Source organism: Camarhynchus parvulus, chromosome 1A (genome assembly GCF_901933205.1).
Source record: "Camarhynchus parvulus chromosome 1A, STF_HiC, whole genome shotgun sequence".
Classification (NCBI taxonomy): Eukaryota; Metazoa; Chordata; class Aves; order Passeriformes; family Thraupidae; genus Camarhynchus; species Camarhynchus parvulus.
The window spans coordinates 69,524,106-69,550,807 of record NC_044586.1 but is presented as its reverse complement, the minus strand read 5'-3'; the positions used below and the strand labels follow the sequence as shown (position 1 = coordinate 69,550,807).

Sequence of the window (26,702 nt, the reverse complement as noted above, 5' to 3'; positions counted from 1 at the left end):
GGCTCCTTAGCCTGGGGGGTTCCTTTATTTAGGGTATTCGTCAGTTTGGGGGGGTTTTCAGTCTGGGGGGGATCCTCCTTTCAGAGGATCCTCAATTTGGGTTTTTTTCCTCAATTTAGGAGAGGATCCTCTATTTGGGGGGGGTTCTTAATTTTGGGGGACATCTCGTTAGTGGGGGATGCAATTGAAGGGGGGGTTCTCTTTTTGGGGGAGTCCCCTATTTGGGGGATCCTTAATTTCAAGGGGATCCTCAGTTTGGGGATGTTCCTTAATATTGGGGAGGCCCTCGATTTAGGGGTTTTTGTGGGGAGGATCCTTACTTGAGGGAGGTTCTTAATTAGGGTGGGTTGTCAGTTTAGCGGGGTCTTTAAATGAGGGGTTCCTCAATTTGGGGGCTCCTCAGTTTAGGGGGGTTTAATTGGACCCCCCCAATCCCTTTCACATCTGATGCTTTTCCATCCCATCCCAGGCACCCCATGAACCACTCTGGATGGGAAATTTGCTAATTATCCCAACAAACACCCCTCATTAGGCTGCATTCCTACTTCCCAAAACCCTGTTTGGGGAAAAAAAAACGAGAAGGAAAAATTTTTGGGAAAAACCAGAACTCCCTGGGGGAATTCTGCAGGGATAAAGCTGAGTCCATGTTCCTTTTTTAACCCTCAAAATAATTCACATTCCCCTTTGTGTTTTGAAGGTGCTCCCCGTGTTTTTAAGGAGTTTCCCCTTTGTGTTTCCATGGATATTTGGGAACATTCCCACTGGTTTTTCTCATCAGCAATACTGGGAGGACACAGCTATTTTAAATGTAAGGATTAAATTTTAAATTTAATCCTTTAATTTTTTTTTTGTTTTTATTCCTTTTGGAGGAATAAAATAATTTCCTCACCCACTCAGGTGCTGATCCAAAATTGCTGCTCCAGGGAGAGCAAGGTGGGAATGTCCCACTCAAACCCAGCCATGGCTCACGGTGCACGCCTTAACTCGCTCCCTTCCTGATTTTTAACATCTGCCACCCCCAAAAAAGCAGAATTCCATCAGTTTTTACCTCTTGGCATCGCAAACAGACAAGGACACATCAGTTTTGGATGGAATTTGTAATTCCAGCTGCACAAACCCAAGAGCTGCAGCTGCTCTCACCTTGCTGGGTTCTCCAGGCTTCCAAGAGCAGATTTCAAGTTGATCAGTGCTGGGAATTCCCAGCATTCCAGTCTGGGATAAAACACCTCCTTGTTTTAGTCTGATCCAGAGATCCCTGATGTCCTCTCACCAGGCTGAGCTCCCACTGCAGATTCCTGCAGGTTTTGGGATCAGCTGTGAGCTACAAAAAGGATTCAAAAGGCTGATGCAGCTTCAAGAGTCTCTGTCCTAGCCAAAGAGGTCACATTAAAAATTAAATTACAAGTTAAAGCAGTTTAAGGGATTAGTGGAGAGCAGGTAAATCCATGATCCAGGTGGATCTTCTCCAGGGGGATGTTCAGGGTGGGGAAATTCCCAGGAAAAGCCGTGAGGATCCCTAGAAGTGGCACTTCCCTTGGATGGTTCTGTTTCAGGCAGCTGCACAGAAGAGGGCAAAGAAGAAAATAAATTTATAACCATGGATCAGAACAGGGATGTCATCATTTGGGTGGGAAGGGACCTTAAAGATCATCTCATTCCAATGGGCAGGGACACCTCCCACTATCCCAGCTCCAACCTGCCCTTGGACACTTCCAGGGATGGAGCAGCCAAAACTTCTTTGGGAAACCTGTGCCAGGGCCTGCCCACCCTCCCAAGGAGAGCCCAGACCCATCACCTCCATTATCTTTTGAGAGAATCCTATTTAAAACATTTCTCCTAAATCTACTCCCAAATGCCAAGCTTGGCTCCTCTGCTCAATTCTGGGTAAAAATCCTCGGTTTATGGGGATTCTTTATTTGGGGTCAGAGCTAAATTTGGGGGGAACCTCAGTTTTGGGGGGCTCCTTAACCCGGGGGGTTCCTCTGTTTAGGGTATTCATCAGTTTGGGGGAGTTTTCAGTCTGGGGAGGGGTCTTCCATTTAGGGGGTCTTCAATTTGGGGGGGATTTCCTCAATTTAGGAGCTTTTTCCTCAGTTTAGGGGAGGATCCTCTATTTGGGGGGATTCTTAATTTTTGGGGTCCTCTCATTAGTGGGAGATACAATTGAAGGGAGTTCTCTTTTTGGGGCAAGTCCCCTATTTGGGGGAATCCTTAATTTAAAGAGACTCCTCACTTTGGAGATCAACTTGGGGATTTTAATCAGCTGTTTCCCTAAATCTGGCAAGGAATTGGGAGGGGGATAGAATATAAAAAAATAAAGATGGTGTAGAAAGTAATCTCACCCCTGAGGAGCTGCAGCTGGGCCAATTATCAAAGATTAGGAACAGGCCACAGCTGTACCCAGTGAGAAGAAGATGCTATAAAAGAGTGGGTTGATGTTGAGAAGGGAACTGGAGTCAGCTGGGTGCTTTGTGAAGGAAAAAGAGTCAGTGCTCTGAGGAGCTGAGAACGTGTGGAACTTTTGTGATAGGAGACAATTTTTGTGATATGGAACCCCTGCAATAGATGCCAGCAGATCAAGGGCACCTTCAGTCAGCTCTGGGATCACACCAGGCTGGATCCATGGGCTGAGGCACAACAGGACCCCGTGCTGGGCTGTGCCCTTGAGTGACAATCACTCCTAATGCCACAGGCTCCATCCCACAGCTGGATTTTGGATGGGAAATGCAGTTTGTTGTGGGGGGATAGAACGTAAGAAAATAAAGATGGTGCAGAAAGTAATCTCACCCCTGAGGAGCTGCAGCTGGGCCAATTATCAAAGATTAGGAACAGGCCACAGCTGTACCCAGTGAGAAGAAGAGTGCTATAAAAGAGTGGGTTGATGTTGAGAAAGGAACTGGAGTCAGCTGGCTGCTTTGTGAAGGAGAAAGAGTCAGTGCTCTGAGGAGCTGCTCAAACACCAAGAAGATGTGAAACTTTTGTGATAAGGAGACACCAGTATGGAACCCCTGCAATAAGGAATAAGCACTGTACCATGTGGAAAAGGAGCAGGTTCCTCCTCTTCAGGTGCTGCCTGGTGTTCCCTGGAAGAGCTGGATGACATCAGGGCTCCTGGCCAGCTGCTGGGCCAGCGTTCCCGTGGCATCAGGAGCATCCTGGAGGCCGGCCCGCAGCAGGACCCCCACGGCCCCCGCGCGCTGCCCGGCGCTGGCCACGTGCAGGGCTGGGGACACAACACCACCCCGGTCACCTCCTGGCCCTGCCTCACCCTGCTCTGCAGGAAAACAGCATTCCCGTGGGAATGAGCAGGCGGAGGGTGAAAAAATGAGGGTTTTGCCACTGTGGGGTTATGGAGGGGTTTGGGTTTTTGGGGTTGGGATGGAATTGCAGGATTAAGTTTGGGGGTCATTGAGTCTGAGTTCCACCTGGATGGGTTTTGGGTTGGGATGGAATTGCAGGATTAAGTTTGGGGTCATCCAGTTTAAGATCAGCCAGTGCCAGCCCTGCCATGGCAGGGACACCTCCCACTGTCCCAGGTGCTCCAGCCCCAGTGCCCAGCCTGGCCCTGGACATTGCAGGGATCCAGGGGCAGCCCCAGCTGCTCTGGCAATGCCATCCCAGCTCCTCCCCACCCTCACTGTTAAAAATCTTCCATCTAATCCAAAGGAGGCATCCTGATCCCTCTGGATAATCCTGATGTGGATGAGAAGCTCCCCAAGGACGCAGTGACCCAAACCCAGCCAAGGAGGAGCCACAGGAAAAAACATCCCAGGGTTGGATGAGCTCAGCAGAGCTCGGATTTAGTCACTGAGGGGGCGGAGGGAGAGATGGCACCGCTGAAACATGGCTTTAACCAAACCCCACGGCTGGGGAATTTGACAATTTTGGCAATGGCTGAAACAAATTTGTCTTTTTTCATTTTAATTTTTAATATTTTTTGGGGGGAGATGCTGATGCAAGAGCTGCCGGAGCCTTTCCCGCTGGGAATGCCGACTCTCCGGCATCGCTATAGCAACTCCATTTCCGTGCCAGCTCTCTGGTATTATTTGCTCATCAGCCATTTCCAGGCTGTTTGCTGAGGAATTGAGGCTGGAGAGCTCAATCCTTGTGTTTGTCCATCCAACAGGATCATTCCAGCCAAATTTGATGGGGAAGAGGCAGCATCGGAGCTCCTCAGGTGAAAAATAAGCAGGAATTTCCCAATTTGGGTCTTTGTTCTTCCCCCAAGGGAAAAGCCCCAGCAGAAATTCCAGCAAATTGAAAGCCAGGGAATGCAAAATGCCCAAAAAACCCCTGGGATGATTCCTCGTGCTCCTCCCAGAGCAAATATATCCATGGATTTGGCATCTCCCTGCATGCTGAGGTTGGGATGTGCTTATGGAAGCTCTTGGTGTCACGTAAAGCTTGGAAAAGCAGCTTGGAATTCTCACCAGAACGGCCCTTCCCATCCTTGGCCTGGAGATCAGCACCGAGGGACAGCAGGGTCTGGATGGTGTGGCCATGTCCTTCCTGCAGAACGCGGAATTTGGGATCAGCTCTGGGCTTGGATCCATCCCTCACCTGGGACTGCACAGATCTGCCCTGGCCTGGTCAGGTCTGGGGCACCAGGAGCTCCAGAGGATCTTGGAGCAGGTGGAAATCAGGCTCAGCTGCCTTCAGATCAGATCCATGAGGCAGCAATGGGACTCTGTGTCATCCCATGGGAATTATCCCATAGGAACTGGCCAGAAAGGTGCCACCAGGCAGCTTCATAAAATCCCAGCATGGTATGGGTTGGAAAAAATCCCTAAAGATCATCAAATTCCAACCCCAAACACAGCCAGGGACACCTTCCTTATTTCAGGGTGCTCCAATCCAGGGATGCAGGGGCAGCCCCAGCTGCTCTGGCAATCCCAGCCCAGCCAGGAATTCCTCATTGCCAAGATCCCATCCATGCCTGCCCTCTGGCAGTGGGAGCCATTCCCTGGGTGCTGTTCCTCCATCCCTTATCCCAGGTATCTCTCCTGAGCCCCTTCAGGCCCTGGCAGGGGCTCTGAGGTCTCTGCAATGTTGAGTTTCAAATCCCTGCACTTCCCAGGGGATCTGGAGTTGATGTTTCCAAGGTTATTCCAGCTCCAGGAGCAGCACCTGTTGCTGATCTGGGCTGTTGCTCATCTGCCTCCCTCAGGCACTGGCATTTCCCAAAGGATTCCTCCAGCATTTGGGATCCCCTGGGAGAAGACCCAGCCAGCCCCAAGCCACTGTGTCCTCCCCTCCTTCCTCTGCCAGGAGCCAATTTCAAATTCCACAGGGAAAAACCCAGCACAGCCCCCACCTCCTTCTACCCTGCACAGGCTTTTCCAGAAATAAATCCTTTCTCCCTAAATAACACGCCTGATTTTGGAATTACATCCTCAATGCCATGAATTAGTCTTTGTCCTGCAGCCTGGGAATGGAAAGCTCTTCTTTTTATCCCCTCCCCACCCTCTCTTTTTCCCTATTCCCACAGGGTTCCACAGCATCTTCCCTGATCCCAAGGCTCCCATTTCCCTGCAAACCCAATTCCATGGGAAAGCCACTGAGCCAGGAACTGCTGCAGCTGCCACAGCCCTGGCAGCAAATCGAATTTAAAAAATAATTTGATTTTCATGTGTTTATAAATGCAAAAGAGTAAGAAAAGAGGGAGATAAAAACACAACCCACCAGGCAAACAAGTGGTGCTGTAAATACAAAGTGACACCAAGCCTGGGGAGGGAAGGGAGAGAATCCCATCCAGTCATTCCCAAATCAGCCAGGAGCTGGGATTTTCTCCAAGGCACATTATATTCCCCCCAGAGCCTTGCTGTTCAACGTACCCTTGGCAACCAGAAGGGCTTTGAACGTGGCTTCTGGGAGCAGGAGGCCAGGAAAATGGGAGAAAGGGCTCCTTTGTGGCAGGGCTGGATGGTGCCAGCATCCCCAGGGAGTGGCACGGATGGTTTTGTAGGAGCAGGGCACTGGGATGAGGTTTTATTCCCACTACAAGGCTCAGAGTGCTGTTGAAATCCTGGGTTTAACATCCCTGGGTCTGAGCAGGGACATTCCTGTGCTGCCAGCTGGGTCCCAGGAGGGATCCTGGTCAGTAGGGAAATGTTGGGATCTGCTCTGCATTCCCAGATGTTTCTGTAGGATCAGGGCACTGGGATGAGGTTTTATTCCCACTACAAGCCAAAATCCTGGGTTTAACATCCCTGGGTCTGAGCAGGGACATTCCTGTGCTGCCAGCTGGGTCCCAGGAGGGATCCTGGTCAGTAGGGAAATGTTGGGATCTGCTCTGCATTCCCAGGGAATGCTGCAGGACCTACAGCTCTGCTCCCCACACAGGCTGGGAGGAGGAGAAAGCTCCTCCAGTTCTGGAATTCAAAACAACTCTGGTGTGAAGGACACTGATAAAATTCTGGGAGCTCCCCCCACCTTCCCAGTTCTCCTTTCCCACTTCTGGACACCTCCTATCCCTCCTCTGCAGGCAGCTGGACACAAACATGGAATTCCTGCAGTGGGAAGGATCTCAGAGCTCCTCCAGTGCCACCCCTGCCATGGCAGGGACACCTCCCACTGTCCCAGGTGCTCCAGCCCCAGTGTCCAGCCTGGCCTTGGGCACTGCCAGGGATGCAGGGGCAGCCCCAGCTGCTCTGGCAATGCCAGCCCAGCCAGGAATTCCTCATTGCCAAGATGCCATCCATGCCTGCCCTCTGGCAGTGGGAGCCATTCCCTGGGTGCTGTCCCTGCAGGCCTTGGCCCCAGTCCCTCTGCAGCTCTCCTGGAGCCCCTGCAGGCCCTGCAATGTGCTGGAAGCTCTCCCTGGAGCCTTCCCTGCTCCAGGTGAGCAGCCCCAGCTCTCCCAAGCTGGCTCCAGCCCTGGAGCAGCTCCATGGGTTCCTCTGGGCTCTCTCCAGCAGCTCCAGGTGCTGCTGCTGTTGGTTGCAGGGCTGGGATCTGGTGCTCCAGGTGGGATCTCACCAGAGCAGAGCAGAGCAGAGGAGGAGAATCCCACCCTCACCCTGCTGCCCACATTTCTTCTGATGCCCAGAAAACAGGGAATGGGACTGGTCAGGAATGGGACAGGGATGGGACTGGTCAGGAACGGGACAGGGATGGGACTGGTCAGGAATGGGACAGGGAATGGGACTGGTCAGGAATGGGACAGGGAATGGGACTGGTCAGGAACGGGACAGGGATGGGACTGGTCAGGAACGGGACAGGGATGGGACTGGTCAGGAGCAGATGGACAGTGGCAGAGGAGGAGCCAGGAAGGCAATTCCTCCATGGTGGCCAACACCTGATCCAGCCTGGTTTAGGTGCCTGGCCCAGGCTATCCAAGGGGATTTGGGAGCAGGGACAAACCTTGGCTGCATAGTGCAGGGCTGGCAGCTGCAGGGACGTTGCTCTGCCGTTGACATCCACGCCCAGCTCGCACACCAGGAACTGGATGGAGCCATCCTGGGCTGTCACAGCTGCCCTGTGCAGGGCCTGAGCACCCAGGGCATCCACAGCTGTGGGACAGGCCTGCAGTGAAGGAACAGCACGGAAATAACACAAAGTGCACTCACCCCAAATGAGATCAGCACCCTCTGGAAAACTCCACGAGGTTTCCCACCTCTCCCACGCTCAGTGCCTGGAATGTGAGGTTAAAACCACAACAAACTTCCCAATCCAGAAAACAGGATTTCCTTTCCCTTAGGAAATCCAGGATCTGACCAACACCTCTGGGAGAATCAGCCATGAGGGGATCCCAACCAGCTGGGATCATCCAGCAATCAATCAATCAATCATCAATAAATGATTGATTGCAGTGGTCTGGTTCCTGCTGTGCACAACTGGCTCCAATGGCATTCCCTGGAGGAAATCAGGGATTTTTGGGAGCCAGCACAGGAGCAGGAGCTGCTGGGAGAGAGGGAGGGCAGGGAGGAGCTCTGGATAACTCATGGATGGACATTTCCACGTTATCCATGGCCACTGGAGCCTCCATGCCGAGTCCTGGCATTCCAAGAGCTGCTTTTGGCTCTGCCACAGGAGCACTGGGAATGTCCTGTCCCCTCCTGCCACTGCCTGGTGTCACCATCCCACTCCAGCAGCTCTGGGGACACGTTCACCACCAAAGCTGTGGCTGCCCCTGGATCCCTGGCAGTGTCCCAGGCCAGGCTGGACAGGGCTTGGAATCCCCTTGGATAATGGAAGGTGTCCCTGCCCACGGCAGGGGTGGAACGAGATGATTTTTGAAGTTTTTTAAACTTCTTTAAAGTTCTTCCAACCCAAACCATTCCATGATTCCTGCCCCACGAGCTGATTCCTGACGACCCCACTCAACCAAACCCTTCTCATCTCCAGCGGGGATTTGCCTTTTGACACAATTTCTCTCTTTACAATCTGGAAATTTGCTTCCTCACGCTCCAGTCAGGATGAACAGGGGGCTCACCTGCCCCGGCAGTGAGGAATTCTGGCACCCACCTGGTGTTTCTCCAGGAGCAGCCGGGCGATGCCAACGTGCCCGTTCTGGAGAGCATCCATGAAGGGAGTGACCCCACAGCTGTCCCTGCTGTCAGCTTTGTACTGGCACCTGCAAGGGACAGGAGAGAAAACCAGCACAGGGCTGTGGGCAGCTCCAAAATCCTCATGGAAGGAGACTCAGCAGCTGGGATTGAAAATGGAATTTTTGAAGCTCATCCATAGAGCATGGATAAACCTGTCCTGGTGTTTTAGGGCCTGGGGAATGACTTGTGGGTTTTTTGGGGTCAGAGATCTGGTTCAGCTCGTTTGGGCTCTACAGATCATTTATAATTCCCTTTTTCCTGACCAGAGGGTTTCCAGAAGGGACCAGGAGTGCACTGGAAGCAGGGAATAACCAGATCCTCATGGAATGATGTACAAAATCAGAGCCCACCAATGACATTCAGGTTAAACTCCAGTGAAATGAGAGAAAACTGAATTAAAGCCTGGCTTAGATCACAGAGCTATTCATGCTGGGCCAAGCATGGACAGGCTGGGATGAGCTGCCATGCCCAGGGAAAGCTGCCCCAGCTCTGGGAAGGGAGAACAGAGCTGCTTTAAAGCCATTTCCCAGCAATTTCCCAGGAAAACAAGGATAAGCCCAGCCTAGGGAAGCTGCTCTGGTTGTTGTCACACTGGGAATGAATCAGCAGGGAAAACAAAGCCAGGGCTGAGTTACATAACTGGGATTTGTGTCACAACCAAGAGGGAGCCCATCCCCAGGGAATCCTTGTGTCTTTCCCAGCTGGGAAAAACCTGGAGCACAAGGAGCCAGCCTCGGGATGGAGGGCAGGGCAGCTGGAACAGCACAAGCATCCTTTGTGTCCAAATCCTGGCAGGGAATGGGAGCTGGGGCAGAAAAAGCTGGAAAAGCTGGAAGGAGCCTGCTTACCGTTCCAGGAGCAGCTCCACGACCTGGGAACAGCCGTGCATCGCTGGGAAAAGATGGGGAAAAATCAGGAAAAACATGGGTTGGTTGTAGGTTTGTGGCATTGTGTTCCTACAGTGAGGCATGCTCGGGGTGCTGATCCTTTTGGGATGAGGGAAGGGGCTCCAAGGGGCTTCATTCCCATCAGTTTTCTGGTGGATTAAAAAAAAAAAGTTTCCCTTCCTCTGATGCCATTGGGAAATGTGAGGTAAAGCAGGGAAAAGGGAGGGATGGAATGGGCACTGCCTGGCTCCATCTGCCACAGAATTCAGCTGGAACAAAGAGGGTTTCTCCCAGTTATTTGTTCATTCCCGAATTGGGAGAAGCAAAAGGAACACAGAGCAGGGAGCTGGGGAAATGCTGGATAACACTCCCAGCCCTCCTCAGCCACTCCCACCTCATCATCCTCACCCACCTCAGAGGGAAAACAACAACAGAGGGGGAGGATTTGAACCCGAGGCACTGAAATATTCCAGTTTTTTCTTGATCTTTTAAACATTTCACTTCACACAGCTTTGATCCAGCTTTTTTTTTTTTTTTTCCCTGCAGGTCATTTTGCAAAACAAATGGAACACATCCAAGAGAAAAATAATATCAAACCAAGGCTGGAGCTGCTCCATCAGCTGATGGAAAAAGGGCTCCTGGGAAATGTGTGCTCCCAGGAACAACTTTGAGCTGGAATCCCAGTGAGGGATTCCCAGATTTTGGCTCTTTGCTCCTGCTCCCTGCCTGTTCTTCACCTAAGCTGATGAATCCAAGTCATGGGAAGAAAAATCCCTCACAATTCCATCTTTTATCAGGAACAGAGACTCGGGACAGCTGGGATCCACTGCTGCATTCCATATCCTCCAATTACCTCTTCCCAGCTTTCTTCCCTCGGGATAGAAAGAAGCAACAAAGCTGAAGGAATCAACCCTTATTAATATAAAAAATAATTGCAGGGGGGAGAAAATGACCCTTCAGGAAGGCAGCTGGCCTGGTCACGGGTTAATGTGCTCAAATCCACACCCCTGGGATGGAAACCCATGGAAACCCAAGGAAAAGGCAGTTGGTCCTGACATGAGTTCCCCCAGCAGCTCCAACACCATCTCCAGCCCCCCAGGCCTGCTCCTGCCTTGGGAACTGGGAATATCCCCTGGGGTAAGTGTGGGGATACCAGGGAGCAGCAGTTTGGGATCAAATTGCACTGAGGGCACTGGGGGGTTAAGTCCTAATTCCCTAATTCCCTAATTCCAGCCCTTCCCCATTCCCAGGCACTCCCACTCCAGCTGCTGCTCCAGGGTCTGGCTGGGTTAGGAAATTCCAGAAATCCACCCAAATTGTGGACTGGTGGCTTTGCCACAGAAAACACAGGTGGAGACACCTCTAGGAAGCAGAATCCAGGTGCTGGATCCCAGCTGTATTCCCATCTCCCAAGGCAGGGAGAAGAGTTGGCCTCGAGGTCAGAATTCCCCCTTTCCCACAGGATGATCCCAAATCCCAGAGCTCACCCTGCTCCTGACCCTGCCCCAGCCCCTCAGCTCCCAGATCCCCACCCAGCATCCACCTCCTGCAGGGAGAGGAGCTGCCAGCTCCATGGAAACAACCCCCAGAACTGGGCAGGGATGGGAGAACATTAAAAAAATCGGGATCAGCCACTTCAGGCAACCTGCTGTGATCCCACCACCAACTCATTCCCTGGTTTTTGCATTCCCAGGTCAAGCACAAGGACTCAGTGGTGCCCAAGGGCTGGGATTGTCACTGCTGATGAGCCAGGAGTGACAGAGCAAGGGCTGGAAAAGCCACGGGAGTGACAGCACAGCAGGGGCTCCTCCCAGCACCTCGGGTTTTTCCAGGGAGTCAATCCCAATTAAATTCTTTGGGAAAGGAGTTTGGGCAGCCAGGGCTCATCTCTGCCGCTGAGGCCTGGAATACACAGCCTGATTCCCACTCTGGATGTGGTCTGAGCCCTCTTGTGCTTCCCAGAGGATGGCTGGGATTCCTAAACCTGCCCATTCCCTTTAAATATCCCTTAAAAGTAAGGAAAAGGGCAGGGAAAGGGAACTGTGGACATGGTGGGCTCCAACGACAGCTCCTGTGTATTGCCAGCAGGGATTGTCCCTCTCCTTCACAGAAAGGCCCTTTGGAATTCTCATCATGGCATGAGGGCAAGGGGACTCCAAAATTTGGAGTTTGTAATTGGAATCATGGGAGACATTTTGGTTGGAAAAGAATTTGAGCACAACCATTGCCAGCACTGCCACAGCCACCACTGCCCCATGTCCCCAGGTGCCACATCCACATGGATTTTAAATCCCTCCAGGAATGGGGACTCCACGCTTGCCCTGGGCAGCTCATCCCAATGCTTACCAATTCTTACAATTCCTTTCCAGGAAGGAATTTTCCCAATATCCCAGCTGCACCTCCCCAGGCCCAGCTTGAGGCTGTGATAAAGAAATCCATCCGCAGGCAGATCCCAAAAAGTTCCTGTCAGCAGCTCTGCTGCTTTCAGGAATTGCAAATGCCAGGATGTGCTTGGAGCTGGGGAGCTCTTCACACCAGGAAGGAAAACCATATCCCTGTTCCAAGGGAGCTCGGATCCATCTGTGCCAGGGAGAGATGGACTTGATCCAAGGATCCCAAGAATTCCAAGAGGCCGGGTTTGTGGATTTCCTGAGGGAAAAATTCCCATTTTTCTGGAAGTAGGCACCAGGCTCTGCTCCTCCCGAGGGAAAACCTAAGGATTTGTGGATTTCCTGAGGGAAAAATTCCCGTTTTTTTGGAAGTAGACACCAGTTTCTGCTTCTCCTGAGGGAAAACCTCATTCCTGCTTATCCCAAACCTCCAGACCCAACCACAATATCCCCCAAAAATTCCCATTTTTTGCCCCTTTCCCCTCAGGCCCGGCTCCATTGCAGAGTGGGAGAGGCCATGGTTACTCCTTAGGCTGGTCAGGGAGGGAAACCTGGATGTGCTCTGGGATTTGTGGATTTCCTGAGGGAAAAATTAATGTTTTTCTGGAAGTGAGCACCAGACTCTGCTTCTCCTGAGGGAAAACCTCATACCTACATATCCCAATGCCCCAATCCAACCAGGATATCCCCCAAAATCCTGATTTTTTTGCCCCTTTCCCCTCAGGCCTGGCTCCATGGTGGAGGAGGAGAGGCCGTGGTGACTCCTGAGGCTGGTCCAGGAGGGAAACCTGGATTTGTGGATTTCCTGAGGGGAAAATTCCCATTTTTCTGCAAGTAGACATCAGCCTCTCCTTCTCCTGAGGGAAAACCTCATTCCTGCTTATCCCAACCCCCCACACCAGCCAAAAATCCCGATTTTTTGGCCCTTTCCCCTCAGACCTGGCTCCATGACAGAGCAGAAGAAGCAGCTGCCTCTGCTTCTCCTGAGGGAAAACCTCATTCTTCCTTATCACAACGCCCCAAAGCAACCAGGATATTCCCCAAAATCCCGATTTTTGGCCTCTTTCCCCTCAGGCCCAGCTCCATGGCAGAGCACAGGAGGCCATGGCAGCTCCCGAGGCTGGTCCAGGAGGGAAACCTGGATGTGCTGTGGGATTTGTGGATTTCCTGAGGGAAAAATTCCTGGTTTTTTCTAGAAGTGGGCACCAGACTCTGCTTCTCATGAAGGAAAACCTAAGGATTTGTGAATTTTCTGAGGGGAAAATTCCCATTTTTCTGCAAGTAGACATCAGCCTCTCCTTCTCCTGAGGGAAAACCTCATTCCTGCTTATCCCAACGTCCCACACCAACTAAAAATCCTGATTTTTTAGCCCCTTTCCCCTCAGGCCCGGCTCCATGACAGAGCAGGAGAAGCCATGGCAGCTCCTGAGGTTGGTCCAGGAAGGAAACCTGGATCTCCCACAGGATGAGCTGAGGCTGGATGGGATTGCAGAGGCTTCCCTGGATCCAGCCCTGGTGTACCTGCTGTGTGCAGAGGAGTTCTCCCCGTGGTGCTCTCCGTGTCCCAGCAGCTTGGGGACACATGCAGGAGGTAGCGGAGCACCTCGGGATGCCCTTCCCTGCTGGCAATGTGGAAGCAATTCCAGCCATCCTTGTTCCTCAACAACGGGTTGGCTCCGTGCTCCACCAGGGTTTTGATCACTTCCAGGTTCTTCCTGGTGCAAGCCATCATCAGGGGAGTCCTGGAAGAAGATCCAGGGAAAGAAAATAACCTGGCACAACAAATCTGGTTCAGGCGCTTTGCCTGAGGATCCAGGAGGTTTTACAGCACTGCTGTTCCAGGCTGGGAATACTCCAGCTCCTTTTCCATGCAGTCCCTCGGAGCTTTCTGTGTTTTTAAGGCAAATGAGACTTTTCCCAAAGGTTTGGATATGCCTTAGGAAGCACAGAGCTCCCTGGTGTCAATCCATGGGTGGAAGAGCACGGCCACACAAATCCAGGCTCGTGGAATCTTGGCCTCAGCTCCAGGCTGGCACAGCCTCAATTCCCAGCTCTGGAATGCTGCCTTTGCATTTGTGGCAGTTCAGCTGCAAAGGACCTTCCCAGGCTTCCATCTGGGAGCAGGGGAGAATCCTTGTTTTCTTTTTCCAGAAATCCCCATGCCCAAGGGAAGAGTGGAGCAGTAATTTACAGCTTTTAGGAGAAACAGGGGGGAAAGCAGGGACAGAGCTGCAATTTCTCCCAAAAATCCAACTGGATCCACAGTATGGGCAGCAGGGGAAGGGAATTCTGTTCCACTCAGGTGATCTCACATGGAGTCCAGCTCTGGGATCCCAATATAAGGACATGGAGCTGCTGGAGCAAACCAGAGGAATCCATGGAGCTGCCCCAGGGCTGGAGCCAGGCTGGGAGAGCTGGGAATGTTCCCCTGGAGCAGGGAAGGCTCCAGGGAGAGCTTCCAGCACATTGCAGGGCCTGCAGGGGCTCCAGGAGAGCTGCAGAGGGACTGGGGCCAAGGCCTGCAGGGACAGCACCCAGGGAATGGCTCCCAGTGCCAGAGGGCAGGCATGGATGGCATCTTGGCAATGAGGAATTCCTGGCTGGGCTGGGATTGCCAGAGCAGCTGGGGCTGCCCCTGCATCCCTGCAATGGCCCAAGGCCAGGCTGGACACTGGGGCTGGAGCAGCCTGGGACAGGGGAAGGTGGCCCTGGGTGATCCTTAAGCTCCTTCCCACCCATTCCACGATCCCAAACACCGCCTCCAGCAGCCCCATTCCCACCTTCCCCACCCAATCCCAAATCCCAGCACCTACCAGTCAGCCTTTTTCAAGCAGTCCACGCTCGCCCCTCTCTCCAGGAGGAAGGCCACACATTCCCCGTGTCCCATGGACGCAGCCTCATGGAGGGGTCTCTTGTAGTCCCCATTGGCCACCTCCATGTCCATCCCGATCTCCTGGACCAGGAATTCCAGCACGTCCCGGTGTCCCAAGCGAGCTGCGTGGTGCAGGAGGGAATCTCCCAAACGCCCCCAGCGCCAGCTGCGAGCCTCTGGAATCTCATCCAGCCTCAGCTCACCCCGGAGGAGAGCCAGGTTTCCCTCCTGGACCAGCCTCAGGAGCCGCCGCAGCCTCTCCTGCTCCACCATGGAGCCGGGCCTGAGGGGAAAGAGGTAAAAAAATCAGGATTTTGGGGGATATCCTGCTTGGTTTGGGGTTGGGACAAGCAGGAATGAGGTTTTCCCTCAGGAGAAGCAGAAACCTGTGTCTACTGCCAGAAAAATGGGAGCTTTTCCCTCAGGAAATCCATGAATCCCACAGCACATCCAGGTTTCCCTCCCAGACCAGCCTCAGGAGTCACTACGGCCTCTCCTGCTCTGTCATAGAGCCGGGCCTGAGGGGAAAGACGTAAAAAGTCAGGATTTTGGGGGATATCCTGGTTGGTTTGCGGGTTGGGATAAGCAGGAATGAGATTCTCCCTCAGGAGAAGCAGAGCCTGGTGTCTACTTCCAGAAAAATGGGAGCTTTTCCCTCAGGAAATCCATGAATCCCGCAGCACATCCAGGTTTCCCTCCTGGACCAGCCCCAGGAGCTGCCATGGCCTCTCGTGTTCTGCCATGGAGCCGGGCCTGAGGGGAAAGAGGTAAAAAAATCAGGATTTTGGGGGATATCCTGGTTGGATTGGGGCATTGGGATATGTAGGTATGAGGTTTTCCCTCAGGAGAAGCAGAAACCTGTGTCTACTGCCAGAAAAACATTAATTTTTCCCTCAGGAAATCCACAAATCCCACAGCACATCCAGGTTTCCCTCCTAGACCAGCCTCAGGACTCACTACGGCCTCTCCTGCTCTGTCATGGAGCCGGGCCTGAGGGGAAAGAGGTAAAAAATCAGGATTTTGGGGGATATCGTGGTTGGTTTGGGGGTTGAGATAAGCAGGAATGAGATTCTCCCTCAGGAGAAGCAGAGACCTGGTGTCTACTTCCAAAAAAATGGGAATTTTCCCCTCAGGAAATCCACAAACCGGCCTCTCCCTCAGGATGAGCAGGAATTCCCTTCTCCCTCAGGATGATGAAAAATTGCCCTTCAGAAAACCGGGATCTGGCCTTTCCCTCAGGAAAAGCAGGAATTCTCCTCTCCTTCTGAAACTCAGGAAGCAGTCACACCCTCAATAAACGCAAAAATCCCATTTTTCCTTGGGAAAATTAGGAGCTGGTCTCTCCCTCCAGAAAATAGGATTTTCTTTTCCTTAGGAAATCCAGGATCTGACCTTTCCCTTAGGGAAAACAGAAATTCTCTTCTCCCTCGGGAAAACCAGAATTTTGTTTTTCCACTGGGATGCCCAGGAACCTCTGGAAAAGTAGAAAACCTCTGGAAAACCAGAAATCAGCCTTTCCCTTAGGAAAACATGAAAGCAGCATCTCCTTTGGGCAAAAAGAAATTCCTTTTTTCCCTTAGGAAAAACAGAATTCCCTCAGCAAATCCTGAAATTCCCTTTTTGCTCAGGAAAAAATGGACAATTTCTTTTTACTCAGGAAAACCAGGACCCCACCTCTTCCTCCAGAAAACCTGAATACCCCTCTTCCTTTAGGAAAACCAGGAGGTTCCTTTTTCCTTGAGAAAACAAGGAATTAGCCACTCCAGCAGGAAAAAGAGAATTTTGCTTTTTCATATGGAAAAGCAGGAATGGCTTTCTTCCTCAGGAAAACCAGGATTTTCCATTTTCCCTCAGGAAAATTAGAAACTAGCCTCTCCCCCTGGTTAACACAGAAATTCCTATTCCCTCTGGGAAAACTCAAAACTCCTGCCCCTCTTAGGAAAGCCAGAAACCAGCTGGAAATCCATAAATTTACTTTTTCACTCAGGAAAACTTGAAATTCCCTTTTTCCTCTGGAAAACGAATAATTTCCTTTTCCCTGCGGACAGCCAGACACCAACCCCTGCTCCAGGAAAAGCAGCAATTCCCTTTTCCCTCCCAAACGAACGGGAAATCCCCTTTTTCCTCAGGAAAAAACCCCAAAATTCCTTTTTTCCTCAGGAAAATCAGAAATCCCCGTTCCCTCCGGGGCTCCCGGGATTCCCTCCCTCCTCCCTCATTCCCTCCCCAGCGCATCCCAAGCCGCGCAATTCCCGCGGGAAAATTCCCGGGTTTTCCAACCCACCCGCGCGCCGCGGAGCGCTCGTGACGTCACGCGCGGACGGACTGACGTCACCACAAGGGGAGAAGTAAATAAACCCCGCCTAACCCGGAAGTGCTGCGCCATTGGACAGCGCTGAGCGCTGATCTGGCTGCTGATTGGACAGAGGGGAGGGGGCGGGGCCGGTGGAGAGCGCGGGGCCGCGAGCGCCGGGAGCGGGTGAGGCCGGGGGAGGAGGGCGCGACCATTTGGGAAGGGGGGGGAACGGGGGGGGGGGAAGGGGTTTCCTTGGAAATGGGGTTTCTTTGGGAATGCGGAGCCCTTGGGAATGAGGGAATCCTTGGAACTGAGGGATTGGCACTGAGGGGACCCTTGGCAAAGCCGAGGGGTTGGTATTCAATGGGCTTTTGGCGCTGCGGGAGACCTTTGGCTTTGAGGGGAGCTTGGGAATGGAGGCTCCTTTGGCGTTGGGGGCGCCGTTGGAAATGGGGGAATCCTTGGAATTGAGGGTTGGATTTGGGTAATAGGAGGGCAAAGGACCCTTGGCGGAAAGGGAAAAGGGGGGTCTTGGGATTGAGGGGATCCTTGGGCACTGCGGGAGGTGCTCAGGGCACCCTTGGCATTGTGGGTGCCTGGGAATGGAGGAACTCCTTCGGCATGAGGGGACCCTTGGGAATGGGGGAATCCTTGGAATCGAGGGATTGGAAATGAGGGGTAACAGGATGGGGAGTGAACAGGGGGGCTCTTGGCTGAGAAAGGGTTAAAAGGGAATTCCTTGGGAATGAGGGAATCCTTGGAATTGGGGGATTGGCACTGAAGGGCTTTGGGAATAGCCAGCCTTGGAAATGAGGGGACCCTCTGAAGGAGGGCGGTGCATCCATGTGGGAAAAGGGTTTGGAAAGGACGTTCAGGGGGCAGAACAGGGAGCAGCTCCAACTTCCTCCCAAATATTTCTCCTCCCTCTGGAGCTTCCCCCTCCATCCTCTGATCCTTTGCCTTCCCAGCTGGAATGTCCTGTCCTGGCTGACATTGGAAGCCACACGGGAAATTGGGAAAAAAACAGGGATGCAGCTGAAGGCTGAGTGAGAAATTCCATTTTTAAGTAGAATCCTGGGATGATTTAGGTTGGAAGAAATCATCAAATCCAGCCCCAAATTCCCTCAGCACATTCCTAAAAGCCTCAGGAGTGTCTTGAATTGGTTTTTTTTTTCCCCTTTTATTTGCCTCATTTCCCATATTTTGAGGAAATGGGGATGTTGGCAACCAGCCTCCGCATGGAGCTGAGTGGTTTTAACTCTGCTGAGCTGAAAAGGAAGGAGCAGCACTTCCATAAAATCATTCAGGTTGGGAAAAACCCCTAAAATTATCCCAAGGAAGAACCAGGCTGATCCTTGGATCCTGCCCTAAAAGGAAAACGGGGCATTTCTGGGGCTGCTGCAGACGTGTTAAAGAGAAATAAATAAATTAAAGGAAGCAAAAGTGAAACTGCTGGTGCTGGCAGGAGGGAGCTCATCCTGTGGCAGCCACTCCTGCTGGGTTGGGGATTCTTTTGTGGAAAAAATTACATTTTTGGGGGTTTTTTTTTGGTGGCCAGAAGAGAGGAGTTTGTGCCTATTCCAAGTAAGGTTTGGTTATTTTATGGGAATAATTCCCAGGAGGATTTTTTAAACCTGCAAATGGGTTCAGGTTCCTCTGGTAAGGAATGATCCCAGCTTGGAAAGGCTCGGTTTGGGTGGTGGAATGTGGGATCCAGGGTGTGAGGAACAAGGCTGGTTCTTTCAAATCATTAAAAGTTTAATAAGGGATGAAAGGATTCCATAAATTCCATGAAGAAGAATTTCCTTAACCAATCTCCTCTCTGGGAAAGTGAGTTTGTGATTTCACTTCATTTCACTTCATTACATTTAATTTCATTTCACTTCATTTCATTTCATTTCAATTTTTAAATTTCATTTTAATTTTTATTATTTTATTTTGGTTTTTTAATTTTGCTTTCTTTTATTTCATCTCTTCTTCTATATATATATATATCTAGTGCAAATTGCCAAAAGCACACCATTAGCTTAAAATCATTTTCTTCTATATTTTTATTGCATTGGTTAAAGACATACTTATGAGAATTATATATATTTCTATATTATATTATAATTTGTGAGTTTATGTATTATGGGAATTAATTTTCTTGGTTTGGACTTTGGACTTGTCTGCGTTTTACTAAAATGAATATATTTTATTTTTTCTTGAGGTTTTTTTTATTGTTTTGCCACTTCTCAATAACTGGAGAATTAGTAATAAATTTTTTTCTTGGTGTCTTGGTTCTTGGTATTGATTCATTATCATTTAGATAAGATAGTCCACAAATATATTGAATTCACATAGTTATTTTCTACCATTATCTGAGTTAGTTATGTAAATAAAAGTATTCAACATAATTATTTGAATTTACGTAAAGTCAGACATATTTTAATGAAAATTTGAATTTTAATGACATTGTAATTACATAGTTCCTATTTGAATATTATATGAAGGCTAAAAAATATTTCTTTGATTATTTTTATATAAAGCTAAATAGTGTGTATAAAAGCAGATGGGTTATATTATATTTTAGAAGTAATTAAAAGGGATTATAAATTGTATTCTATTGAAACTGTTGTGATTAACAGTAACTTCTAAAAGCCAATACATAAATATGAAAATCAATAGCTACATTATAATGTTACTAGATTATATATATTATATATTATATTTTTATTCTATTTATAATATAAAATATGATGCATTATACAATTAATATTATATTATTATAGTAATAGAAGTATAAATTTTATATATTCTATTGTATTATGTTGTGTTAATATATTGATAATATAATATAATATAACATAATAATAACATAACACACTGATATAAATAACTATAATATAATGCAATAGTTTTATAATAAATAATGTAATATTTTTGTATTATAATATGATTATGTTGTTATATACAATATATTATATGATACTAATATAGTAATATAATAATTGTAATATTATAATAATTTATTCTAATTATAATATTATATTATATAATAATAATATAGTAATATTATACTATTATAATTATACCATTATAATATCACTATATTAATTACTATATAATATTATAGTAGTTAATTACTATAATCATTATAATGATTATAGAATAATTATATTTATACTATTTTATATTATATTATATTATGTATATGTATTATGTTATATACTATTATATTATATTTACTATATTATATTATGTTATATTATATTATATTATATTATATTATATTGTGTTATATTATATTATATTATATTATATTATATTATATTATATTTTATTACATTACATTATATTATATTATATTATATTATATTATATTATATTATATTATATTACATTATATTATATTGTGTTATATACTTTTATATTATATTTATTATATAATTATATAATTACATTACATTATTTATATTATATTATGTTATTTTACTTTATATATGTATATTATATTATATACTGTCATTTATAACAAGAGGCAGCCACAGCTTCTCTAGGATGTCCTGCCTGGGATGGAATTCCTAACTAAATACCCCCAACTAAACCATACCCCAAATACCCAAACTAAACCGACTCTCAGGTGCCGCTCCACAATAACTCGCTCAATCCCTGCGGCCCCTCAGAATTCCGGAGGGCAAAGCACCATTTTGTTTTTTCCCTTTGGTTTCCGTTTCCCGCAGGATGCGGCGCTGCCGGAGGCGGCAGCTCTCAGCCCCCGAGTGCGCCGCCCTGGCCCAGAGCGCCGAGGGCTCGGCCCCGCTGCGGCACCCCCTGGGCCTGCCCCGAGGAGGAGGAAACCGGGGCCTTCATCCCATCCCACGGACACACCCCAGAGGTACCGCTGGGAATGATCCCCTGGGGAAGGGAAAGCTCCAGGGAGAGCTTCCAGCACATTGCAGGGCCTGCAGGGGCCTGCAGGAGAGCTGCAGAGGGACTGGGGCCAAGGCCTGCAGGGACAGCACCCAGGGAATGGCTCCCACTGCCAGAGGGCAGGCATGGATGGCATCTTGGCAATGAGGAATTCCTGGCTGGGCTGGCATTGCCAGAGCAGCTGGGGCTGCCCCTGCATCCCTGCAATGGCCAAGGCCAGGCTGGGCACTGGGGCTGGAGCACCTGGGATGGTGGGATTGGAATGGGATGGGGTTGAAGGGCCCTTCCCACCCAAACCATTCTGGGATTTGGGACACTCAGAATCCATCCCGAGGGATTTTTATGGAAGTTGGGGATGGAAAAGGGAAGGGAGACCCTTCCTGGAGCCCTGAGATTCCCAGTGAAGCCCCCGGATCCCAAAATTCCTTCCCAGAGAGGAGTCGGGGTGGGGATGGATCCAATCCCAGGCTGGGAGAGCTGGGAATGGAGGGAATTCCCTGGGAGAGGGAGACTGGGGTGGGATTTTGGGATTCCCAGAGCAGCTGGGGCTGCCCCTGATCCCTGCGATGCCCAAGGCCGGGCTGGAGCAGCCTGGGACAGGGGGAGGTGTCCCTGCCATGGCAGGGGTGGCACTGAGGGGACTTTGAGGTCCCTTCCCACCCAACCCATTGCAGGATTCCATTAAAAAGAGTTTCCTCGACCAATTTCCTCTCTGTGAGATTTTGTGATTTTATTCACTTCTTTTTTTAATGTAATTATTTCATTTTCTTTTTTATTTTATTTGTTGCATTTAATTTAATTTTGCTTTTTTAAAAATTTTATATTATTTTTATTTTATTTCATTATTTTATGTAGGCTTATATATTTATGTTATTTTGATTTTATTTATTTTCATTTAATTTTTTTTTAAATTCTTTTTTTAAAATCTCATTTCATTTTATTCCCCAAATCCTGCACACCTGTGGCTGAGCAGAAACCCCAGAAAACCCTCCCTGAATTACTCCTGAGTGCCTGGGACATGTGGGATTCAGACCCATTTTCCTGAGAGCTCTGTCTGTACCTGGCTCCCTTCCCAGAGAACATTCCCTGCCCAGCCTGGACGCGCCACCAAAATCCCAAATTCTTCCTCATTCCCTGATTCCCATGGAATTCATTCCCACTTTTCCTCTTCGTGCAGCACCAGGCCAGCAGAGGAAAATCTCGGATTTTTTCAGCATCCTGAAGTCACCACAAGTGGGAAGTGCTGGGATGCCGAGCCGTGGCATCAAGGAAGAGCCACTGGATCCCTTTTCCCCTGGAGCTCCCGGTTCCTTCAGCAGCCCCTCCCTTCCCCTGCATCCCCAGGCCTTGGTGCCACCTCCCAGCGGACATTCCAGGAAAAGAGGAATTCCCAAACCAGAGCGGGATCTCTGGGAGGAACCCGAGGAGAAGATTCCAGAGCTCAGTGGGATCAAGCAGGAATGGGAAGAGCTGGAGGTGGAACCCCTTCCCGATCCCCACTACGGCCTCCTGGGCACTCGGAGCTGGCAGCTTCCTCAGGGATCCATGGATGATCTTCCTCCCGAAATCCTCAGGAATATTTTTGCTTTCCTGCCAGTTGTGGATCTGTACCAGAACCTGAGCCTGGTGTGTCGCTGCTGGAGGGAGATAATCCGGGATCCACGGGTAAGGAACGCTCTGGGATCATCCCATGGACCATCCATGTCTCCCTTTGTTCCTTTCAATCCCATGATTCTTCCCAAAATCCATGAATTTTTAGATTTCCTGCCAGTTTTTTTTTGGTCTTCTGGACTAAAAGTTGTTGCCCTGTGTCTGAGATCTGTGGGTAAGGAACTCCATGGGATCATCCCATGGGATCATCCATGTCTCCTTTGTTCCTTTCAATCCCATCATTCTTCTCATGGGACCATCCATGTCTCCCTTTGTTCCTTTAGATCCCATCATTCTTCCCCTGGGACCATCCATACCCTGCCTGCCACTTTGTTCCTTTCAATCCCATCATTCTTCCCACAAGCCAGGAATTTTTAGGTCTCCTGCCATTTTTTTGGACCAAAAGTTGCTGCCCTGTATCTAAAATGTGGGATCCACGGGTAAGGAATGCTCTGGGATCATCCATGTCTCCCTTTGTTCCTTTCAATCCCATCATTCTTCCCACAATCCATGAATTTTTAGATTTCCTGCCTTTGTTTTTTTTGGTCTTCTGGACCAAAAGTTGTTGCCCTGTGTCTGAGATCTGTGGGTAAGGAACTCCATGGGATCATCCCATGGGATCATCCATGTCTCCTTTGTTCCTTTAAATCCCATCATTCTTCTCATGGGACCATCCATGCCTCCCTTTGTTCCTTTAAATCCCATCATTCTTCTCATGGGACCATCCATGTCTCCCTTTGTTCCTTTAGATCCCATCATTCTTCTCATGGGATCATCCATGCCCTGCCTGCCACTTTGTTCCTTTCAATCCCATCATTCTTCCCACAATCCAGGAATTTTTAGATTTCCTGCCCTTTTTCTTTGGTCTTTTGGACCAAAAGATCTGAGATCTGTGGGTAAGGAACACTCTGGGATTATCCCATAGGATCATCCATGTCTCCCTTTGTTCCTTTAAATCCCATCATTCTTCCCCAAATCCATGATTTTTAAGGTTTCCTGCCTTTGTTTTTTGGTCTTCTGGACCAAAAGTTGTTACCTTATATCTGAGATCTGTGGGTAAGGAATTCCATGGGATCATCCATGCTTCCCTTTGTTCCTTTCAATCCCATCATTCTTCCCCTGGGACCATCCATGCCCTGCCTGCCACCTTGTTCTTTTCAATCCCATCATTCTTCCCACAAGCCAGGAATTTTTAGGTCTCCTGCCATTTTTTTGGACCAAAAGTTGCCACCCTATATCTAAAATCTGGGATCCACGAGTAAGGAACTCCATGGGATCATCCCATGGGATCATCCATGTCTCCCTTTGTTCCTTTAAATCCCATCATTCTTCTCATGGGATCATCCATGCCCTGCCTGCCACTTTGTTCCTTTCAATCCCATGATTCTTCCCCAAATCCATGAATTTTTACATTTCCTGCCAGTTTTTTTTTTTTTTTTTTGGTCTTCTGGACCAAAAGTTGCAGCCCTATATCCAAAATCCGTGTTGCAACAACATTCCTTCCCATCCATGGAAAAAAAAAAATCTGGAAGATTCCATAAAATCCCACCTTGCAGAGTTTTCCCTGCAGCCTTTTTTGCTGGCAGGAGTTTTCAGGGAATTCCTGCAGTGTCCCCAAACCTCTGGCTGTCTCTGTGGGGTTTCTTGTCACCAAATGGATTTGGAGGAAAACCCTGGAGCTCTGTGTTGATGGGTTTTGGTTCTTCAGGAATCAAGGCAAGCAATTGGAAGGAATGATCCCTAAATCCCACAAAAAGTGACTTGGGAACAGGCAGCACCTCTCCAGTCACTCACCATTCCCAAAAATCCAGCCCTATTTGCAGGCTTTGAGTATTTTCCCCCCCTTTCTTTTTTCCCCCCTTTTTCCTTTTTTCCCCCTTTTTTTCCCTCTTCTTTCCCCCCTGCTTTTCCCCCTGTATTTTTTCCTCCCTCTTTTTCCTTCTTCCTCCTTATTTCCCTTTTTTCTCTATTTTCCCCTCATTTTTCCCTCCCTCTTTTTCCCTCTCCCTTTTCCTTCCTTCTTTCCCTTTTTCTCTGTTTTTTCTCTCTTTTTTCCTCCCTCTTTCCCCCCCTTCCCTTTTCCTCCTTCTTCCCCTTTTTCTCTATTTTTCCCTCTTTTTGTCCTCCCTCTTCCCCCCTTTTCCTCCTTTTCCCCCCCTTTTTCCTCTATTTTTTCCCTCTCTTTTTTCTCTTTTTCCCTCCTTTTGTCCTCTTCTCTTCCCCCTCCTCTTTCTTCCCCCTCCTCTTTCTTCCCCCTCCTTTTTTTCCCCCTCTTTTTTTCCCCCTTTTTTTTCCCTCTTTTTACCTCTTTTTTTCCCTCTTTTTACCTCTTTTTTTCCCCTCTCTTTTTTTCCCCCTCTCTTTTTCCCCCTCTCTCTTTCCCCCTCTCTTTCCCCCTCTCTTTTCCCTCTTCTCTTTTCCCTCTTTTTTTTGTCTTCTCTTTTCCCTCTTTTTTCCCCTCTCTTTTTTCCCTCTTCTCTTTTCCCTCTTCTCTTTCCCCCTTTTTTCCCCCTCTTTTTTCCCTCTTCTCTTTTCCCTCTTCTCTTTTCCCTCTTCTCTTTTCCCTCTTCTCTTTTCCCTCTTCTCTTTTCCCTCTTCTCTTTTCCCTCTTCTCTTTTCCCTCTTTTTTTTCTTCTCTTTTTTTTTTTTTTCTTTCCCTCTTCTCTTTTCCCTCTTCTCTTTGTTTTTTTTCCCCCTCTTCTTTTTCCCTCTTCTTTTTTCCCCCTCTTCTTTTTCCCCTCTTTTTTCCCCCTCTTCTTTTTCCCCCTCTTCTTTTTTCCCCCTCTTCTTTTTCCCCCCTCTTCTTTTTCCCCTCTTCTTTTTTCCCCCTCTTCTTTTTTCCCCTCTTCTTTTTCCCCCTCTTCTTTTTCCCCTTCTTTTCCCCCTCTTCTTTTTCCCCCTCTTCTTTTTTCCCCTCTTCTTTTTTCCCCCTCTTCTTTTTTCCCCCCTCTTCTTTTCCCCCCTTCTTTTTTTCCCCCTCTTCTTTTCCCCCTCTTTTTTTTCCCCCTCTTTTTCCCCCCTCTTTTTTCTTTTTCCCCTCTTTTTTTTTCCTTTTTTCCCCCTTTCCCCCCTTTCCTTCCCCATCTCCCTTTCCCATCCAGCTCCTTTTTGACCCCCATGACTCTGAGAGCCCCCTGCAATCCCCCTTTGGAATGCCAGGAGGTGAACCCTGTGCTTCCATTGCAGTTTATCCCTTGGAAGAAGCTCTACCACCAGTACCTGAAGAGGGAGGAGTCAGCCCTGCAGAGGGTTGAGCAGATCCTGCAGGAATTCTCCATAACCCAGGAGCAGCAGGGCTGTGTGCTGGGCTTGCTCAGGTGAGTCCTGCACATCCTCAGATTTTCCTGGCTTTGGGATTTCTTCTTTTGGATCCCGGGAATTGCCAGGTTTGGCTTCTAAACAGGTGGGAGACGTGCAGGAAAATGGGGAGGGAAAGTGATTTTAATAGGAAAAAAAAACCACTAAAAAGAGGTACAAAACTTCCCTTTTCTTTTTCTTACCCTGTTTGGACACAAGATGCTGGAATCATGGAATTCTTTAGGGTGGAAAAGGCCTCCAAGACATGGAGCCCAACCATTCCCAGCACTTCCAAGGCCGCCCGTGTCCCCAAGTGCCACATCCACAGGTGCTGGAACCTGAAATGCAAAGAACTCTCAGAACTTTGGGGCTGTGAGCCAAAGCTTAGAATAAAACACAAAATTTAATCTGAGACCTTAGAATAAACTTCCAAATTTAAAAGCAGGAATGTGGATTTATAGTTTAGAGCAGAGACGCATTAAAATAAATGAAGTTTTAGAGGTTAAGATATAGAAAAAATAAAGGAGCAAGGTGGATCCAACTTCTGGAATGGTTTGGATTGGAAAGAACCTTAAAATCATCCAGTTCCACCCTCCCTGGGCATGGAATTCCACTGCAGGAGACTTGGAGACAGCCAGAAGGGCTGGATGTAGGAATTTATTCCAGCTCTTCAATCTGGGAGTTCTTGTCCAAGTGGCTCCTGGCTCCAGGAATGGGCTGGAAATGCAACTTCCAGCTGCTCCAATTCCATGGAAAACACAGCAGGGATTAATGGGAGCTTCTGCAGCCACCCTGAGGGTGCTTTGGGGGTAGCAGGGTAAATTCCTCCTGGTAAAAGGAGAAAATAGA

The 26,702-nt window shown here is 48.8% G+C and overlaps 2 protein-coding genes across 4 annotated transcripts in view; one reads left to right on the top strand and one right to left on the bottom strand.

Moving 5' to 3' along the window:
* Nucleotides 1-1,095: 1,095 nt before the first annotated feature.
* ANKRD16 (ankyrin repeat domain 16) lies at nt 1,096-17,028 on the bottom strand. The gene is made up of 9 exons (XM_030959644.1): nt 16,983-17,028; nt 14,640-14,981; nt 13,348-13,568; nt 9,398-9,440; nt 8,467-8,575; nt 7,363-7,524; nt 4,431-4,509; nt 3,034-3,223; nt 1,096-1,557 (listed from the first exon to the last, which is right to left on the bottom strand). The coding sequence occupies exons 2-8, from the start codon at nt 14,969-14,971 to the stop codon at nt 3,063-3,065; spliced, it is 1,107 nt and encodes a 368-aa protein (XP_030815504.1). The 5' UTR covers nt 14,972-14,981; nt 16,983-17,028; the 3' UTR covers nt 1,096-1,557; nt 3,034-3,062.
* A 123-nt stretch (nt 17,029-17,151) lies between these two features.
* The window catches only part of FBH1 (F-box DNA helicase 1), a 46,047-nt gene continuing 36,496 nt past the window's right edge, over nt 17,152-26,702 (top strand). For all 3 annotated transcript variants that reach the window (XR_004061199.1, XM_030960965.1, XM_030960963.1), the window contains exons 1-4: nt 17,152-17,177; nt 20,717-20,871; nt 22,084-22,571; nt 25,743-25,873. Coding sequence is in view for 2 of the 3 variants with exons in the window: in XM_030960965.1 (XP_030816825.1) it covers nt 20,718-20,871; nt 22,084-22,571; nt 25,743-25,873 (773 nt within the window). In the remaining variant the exon portion in view is untranslated. The remainder of the gene's footprint in view (nt 17,178-20,716; nt 20,872-22,083; nt 22,572-25,742; nt 25,874-26,702) is intronic.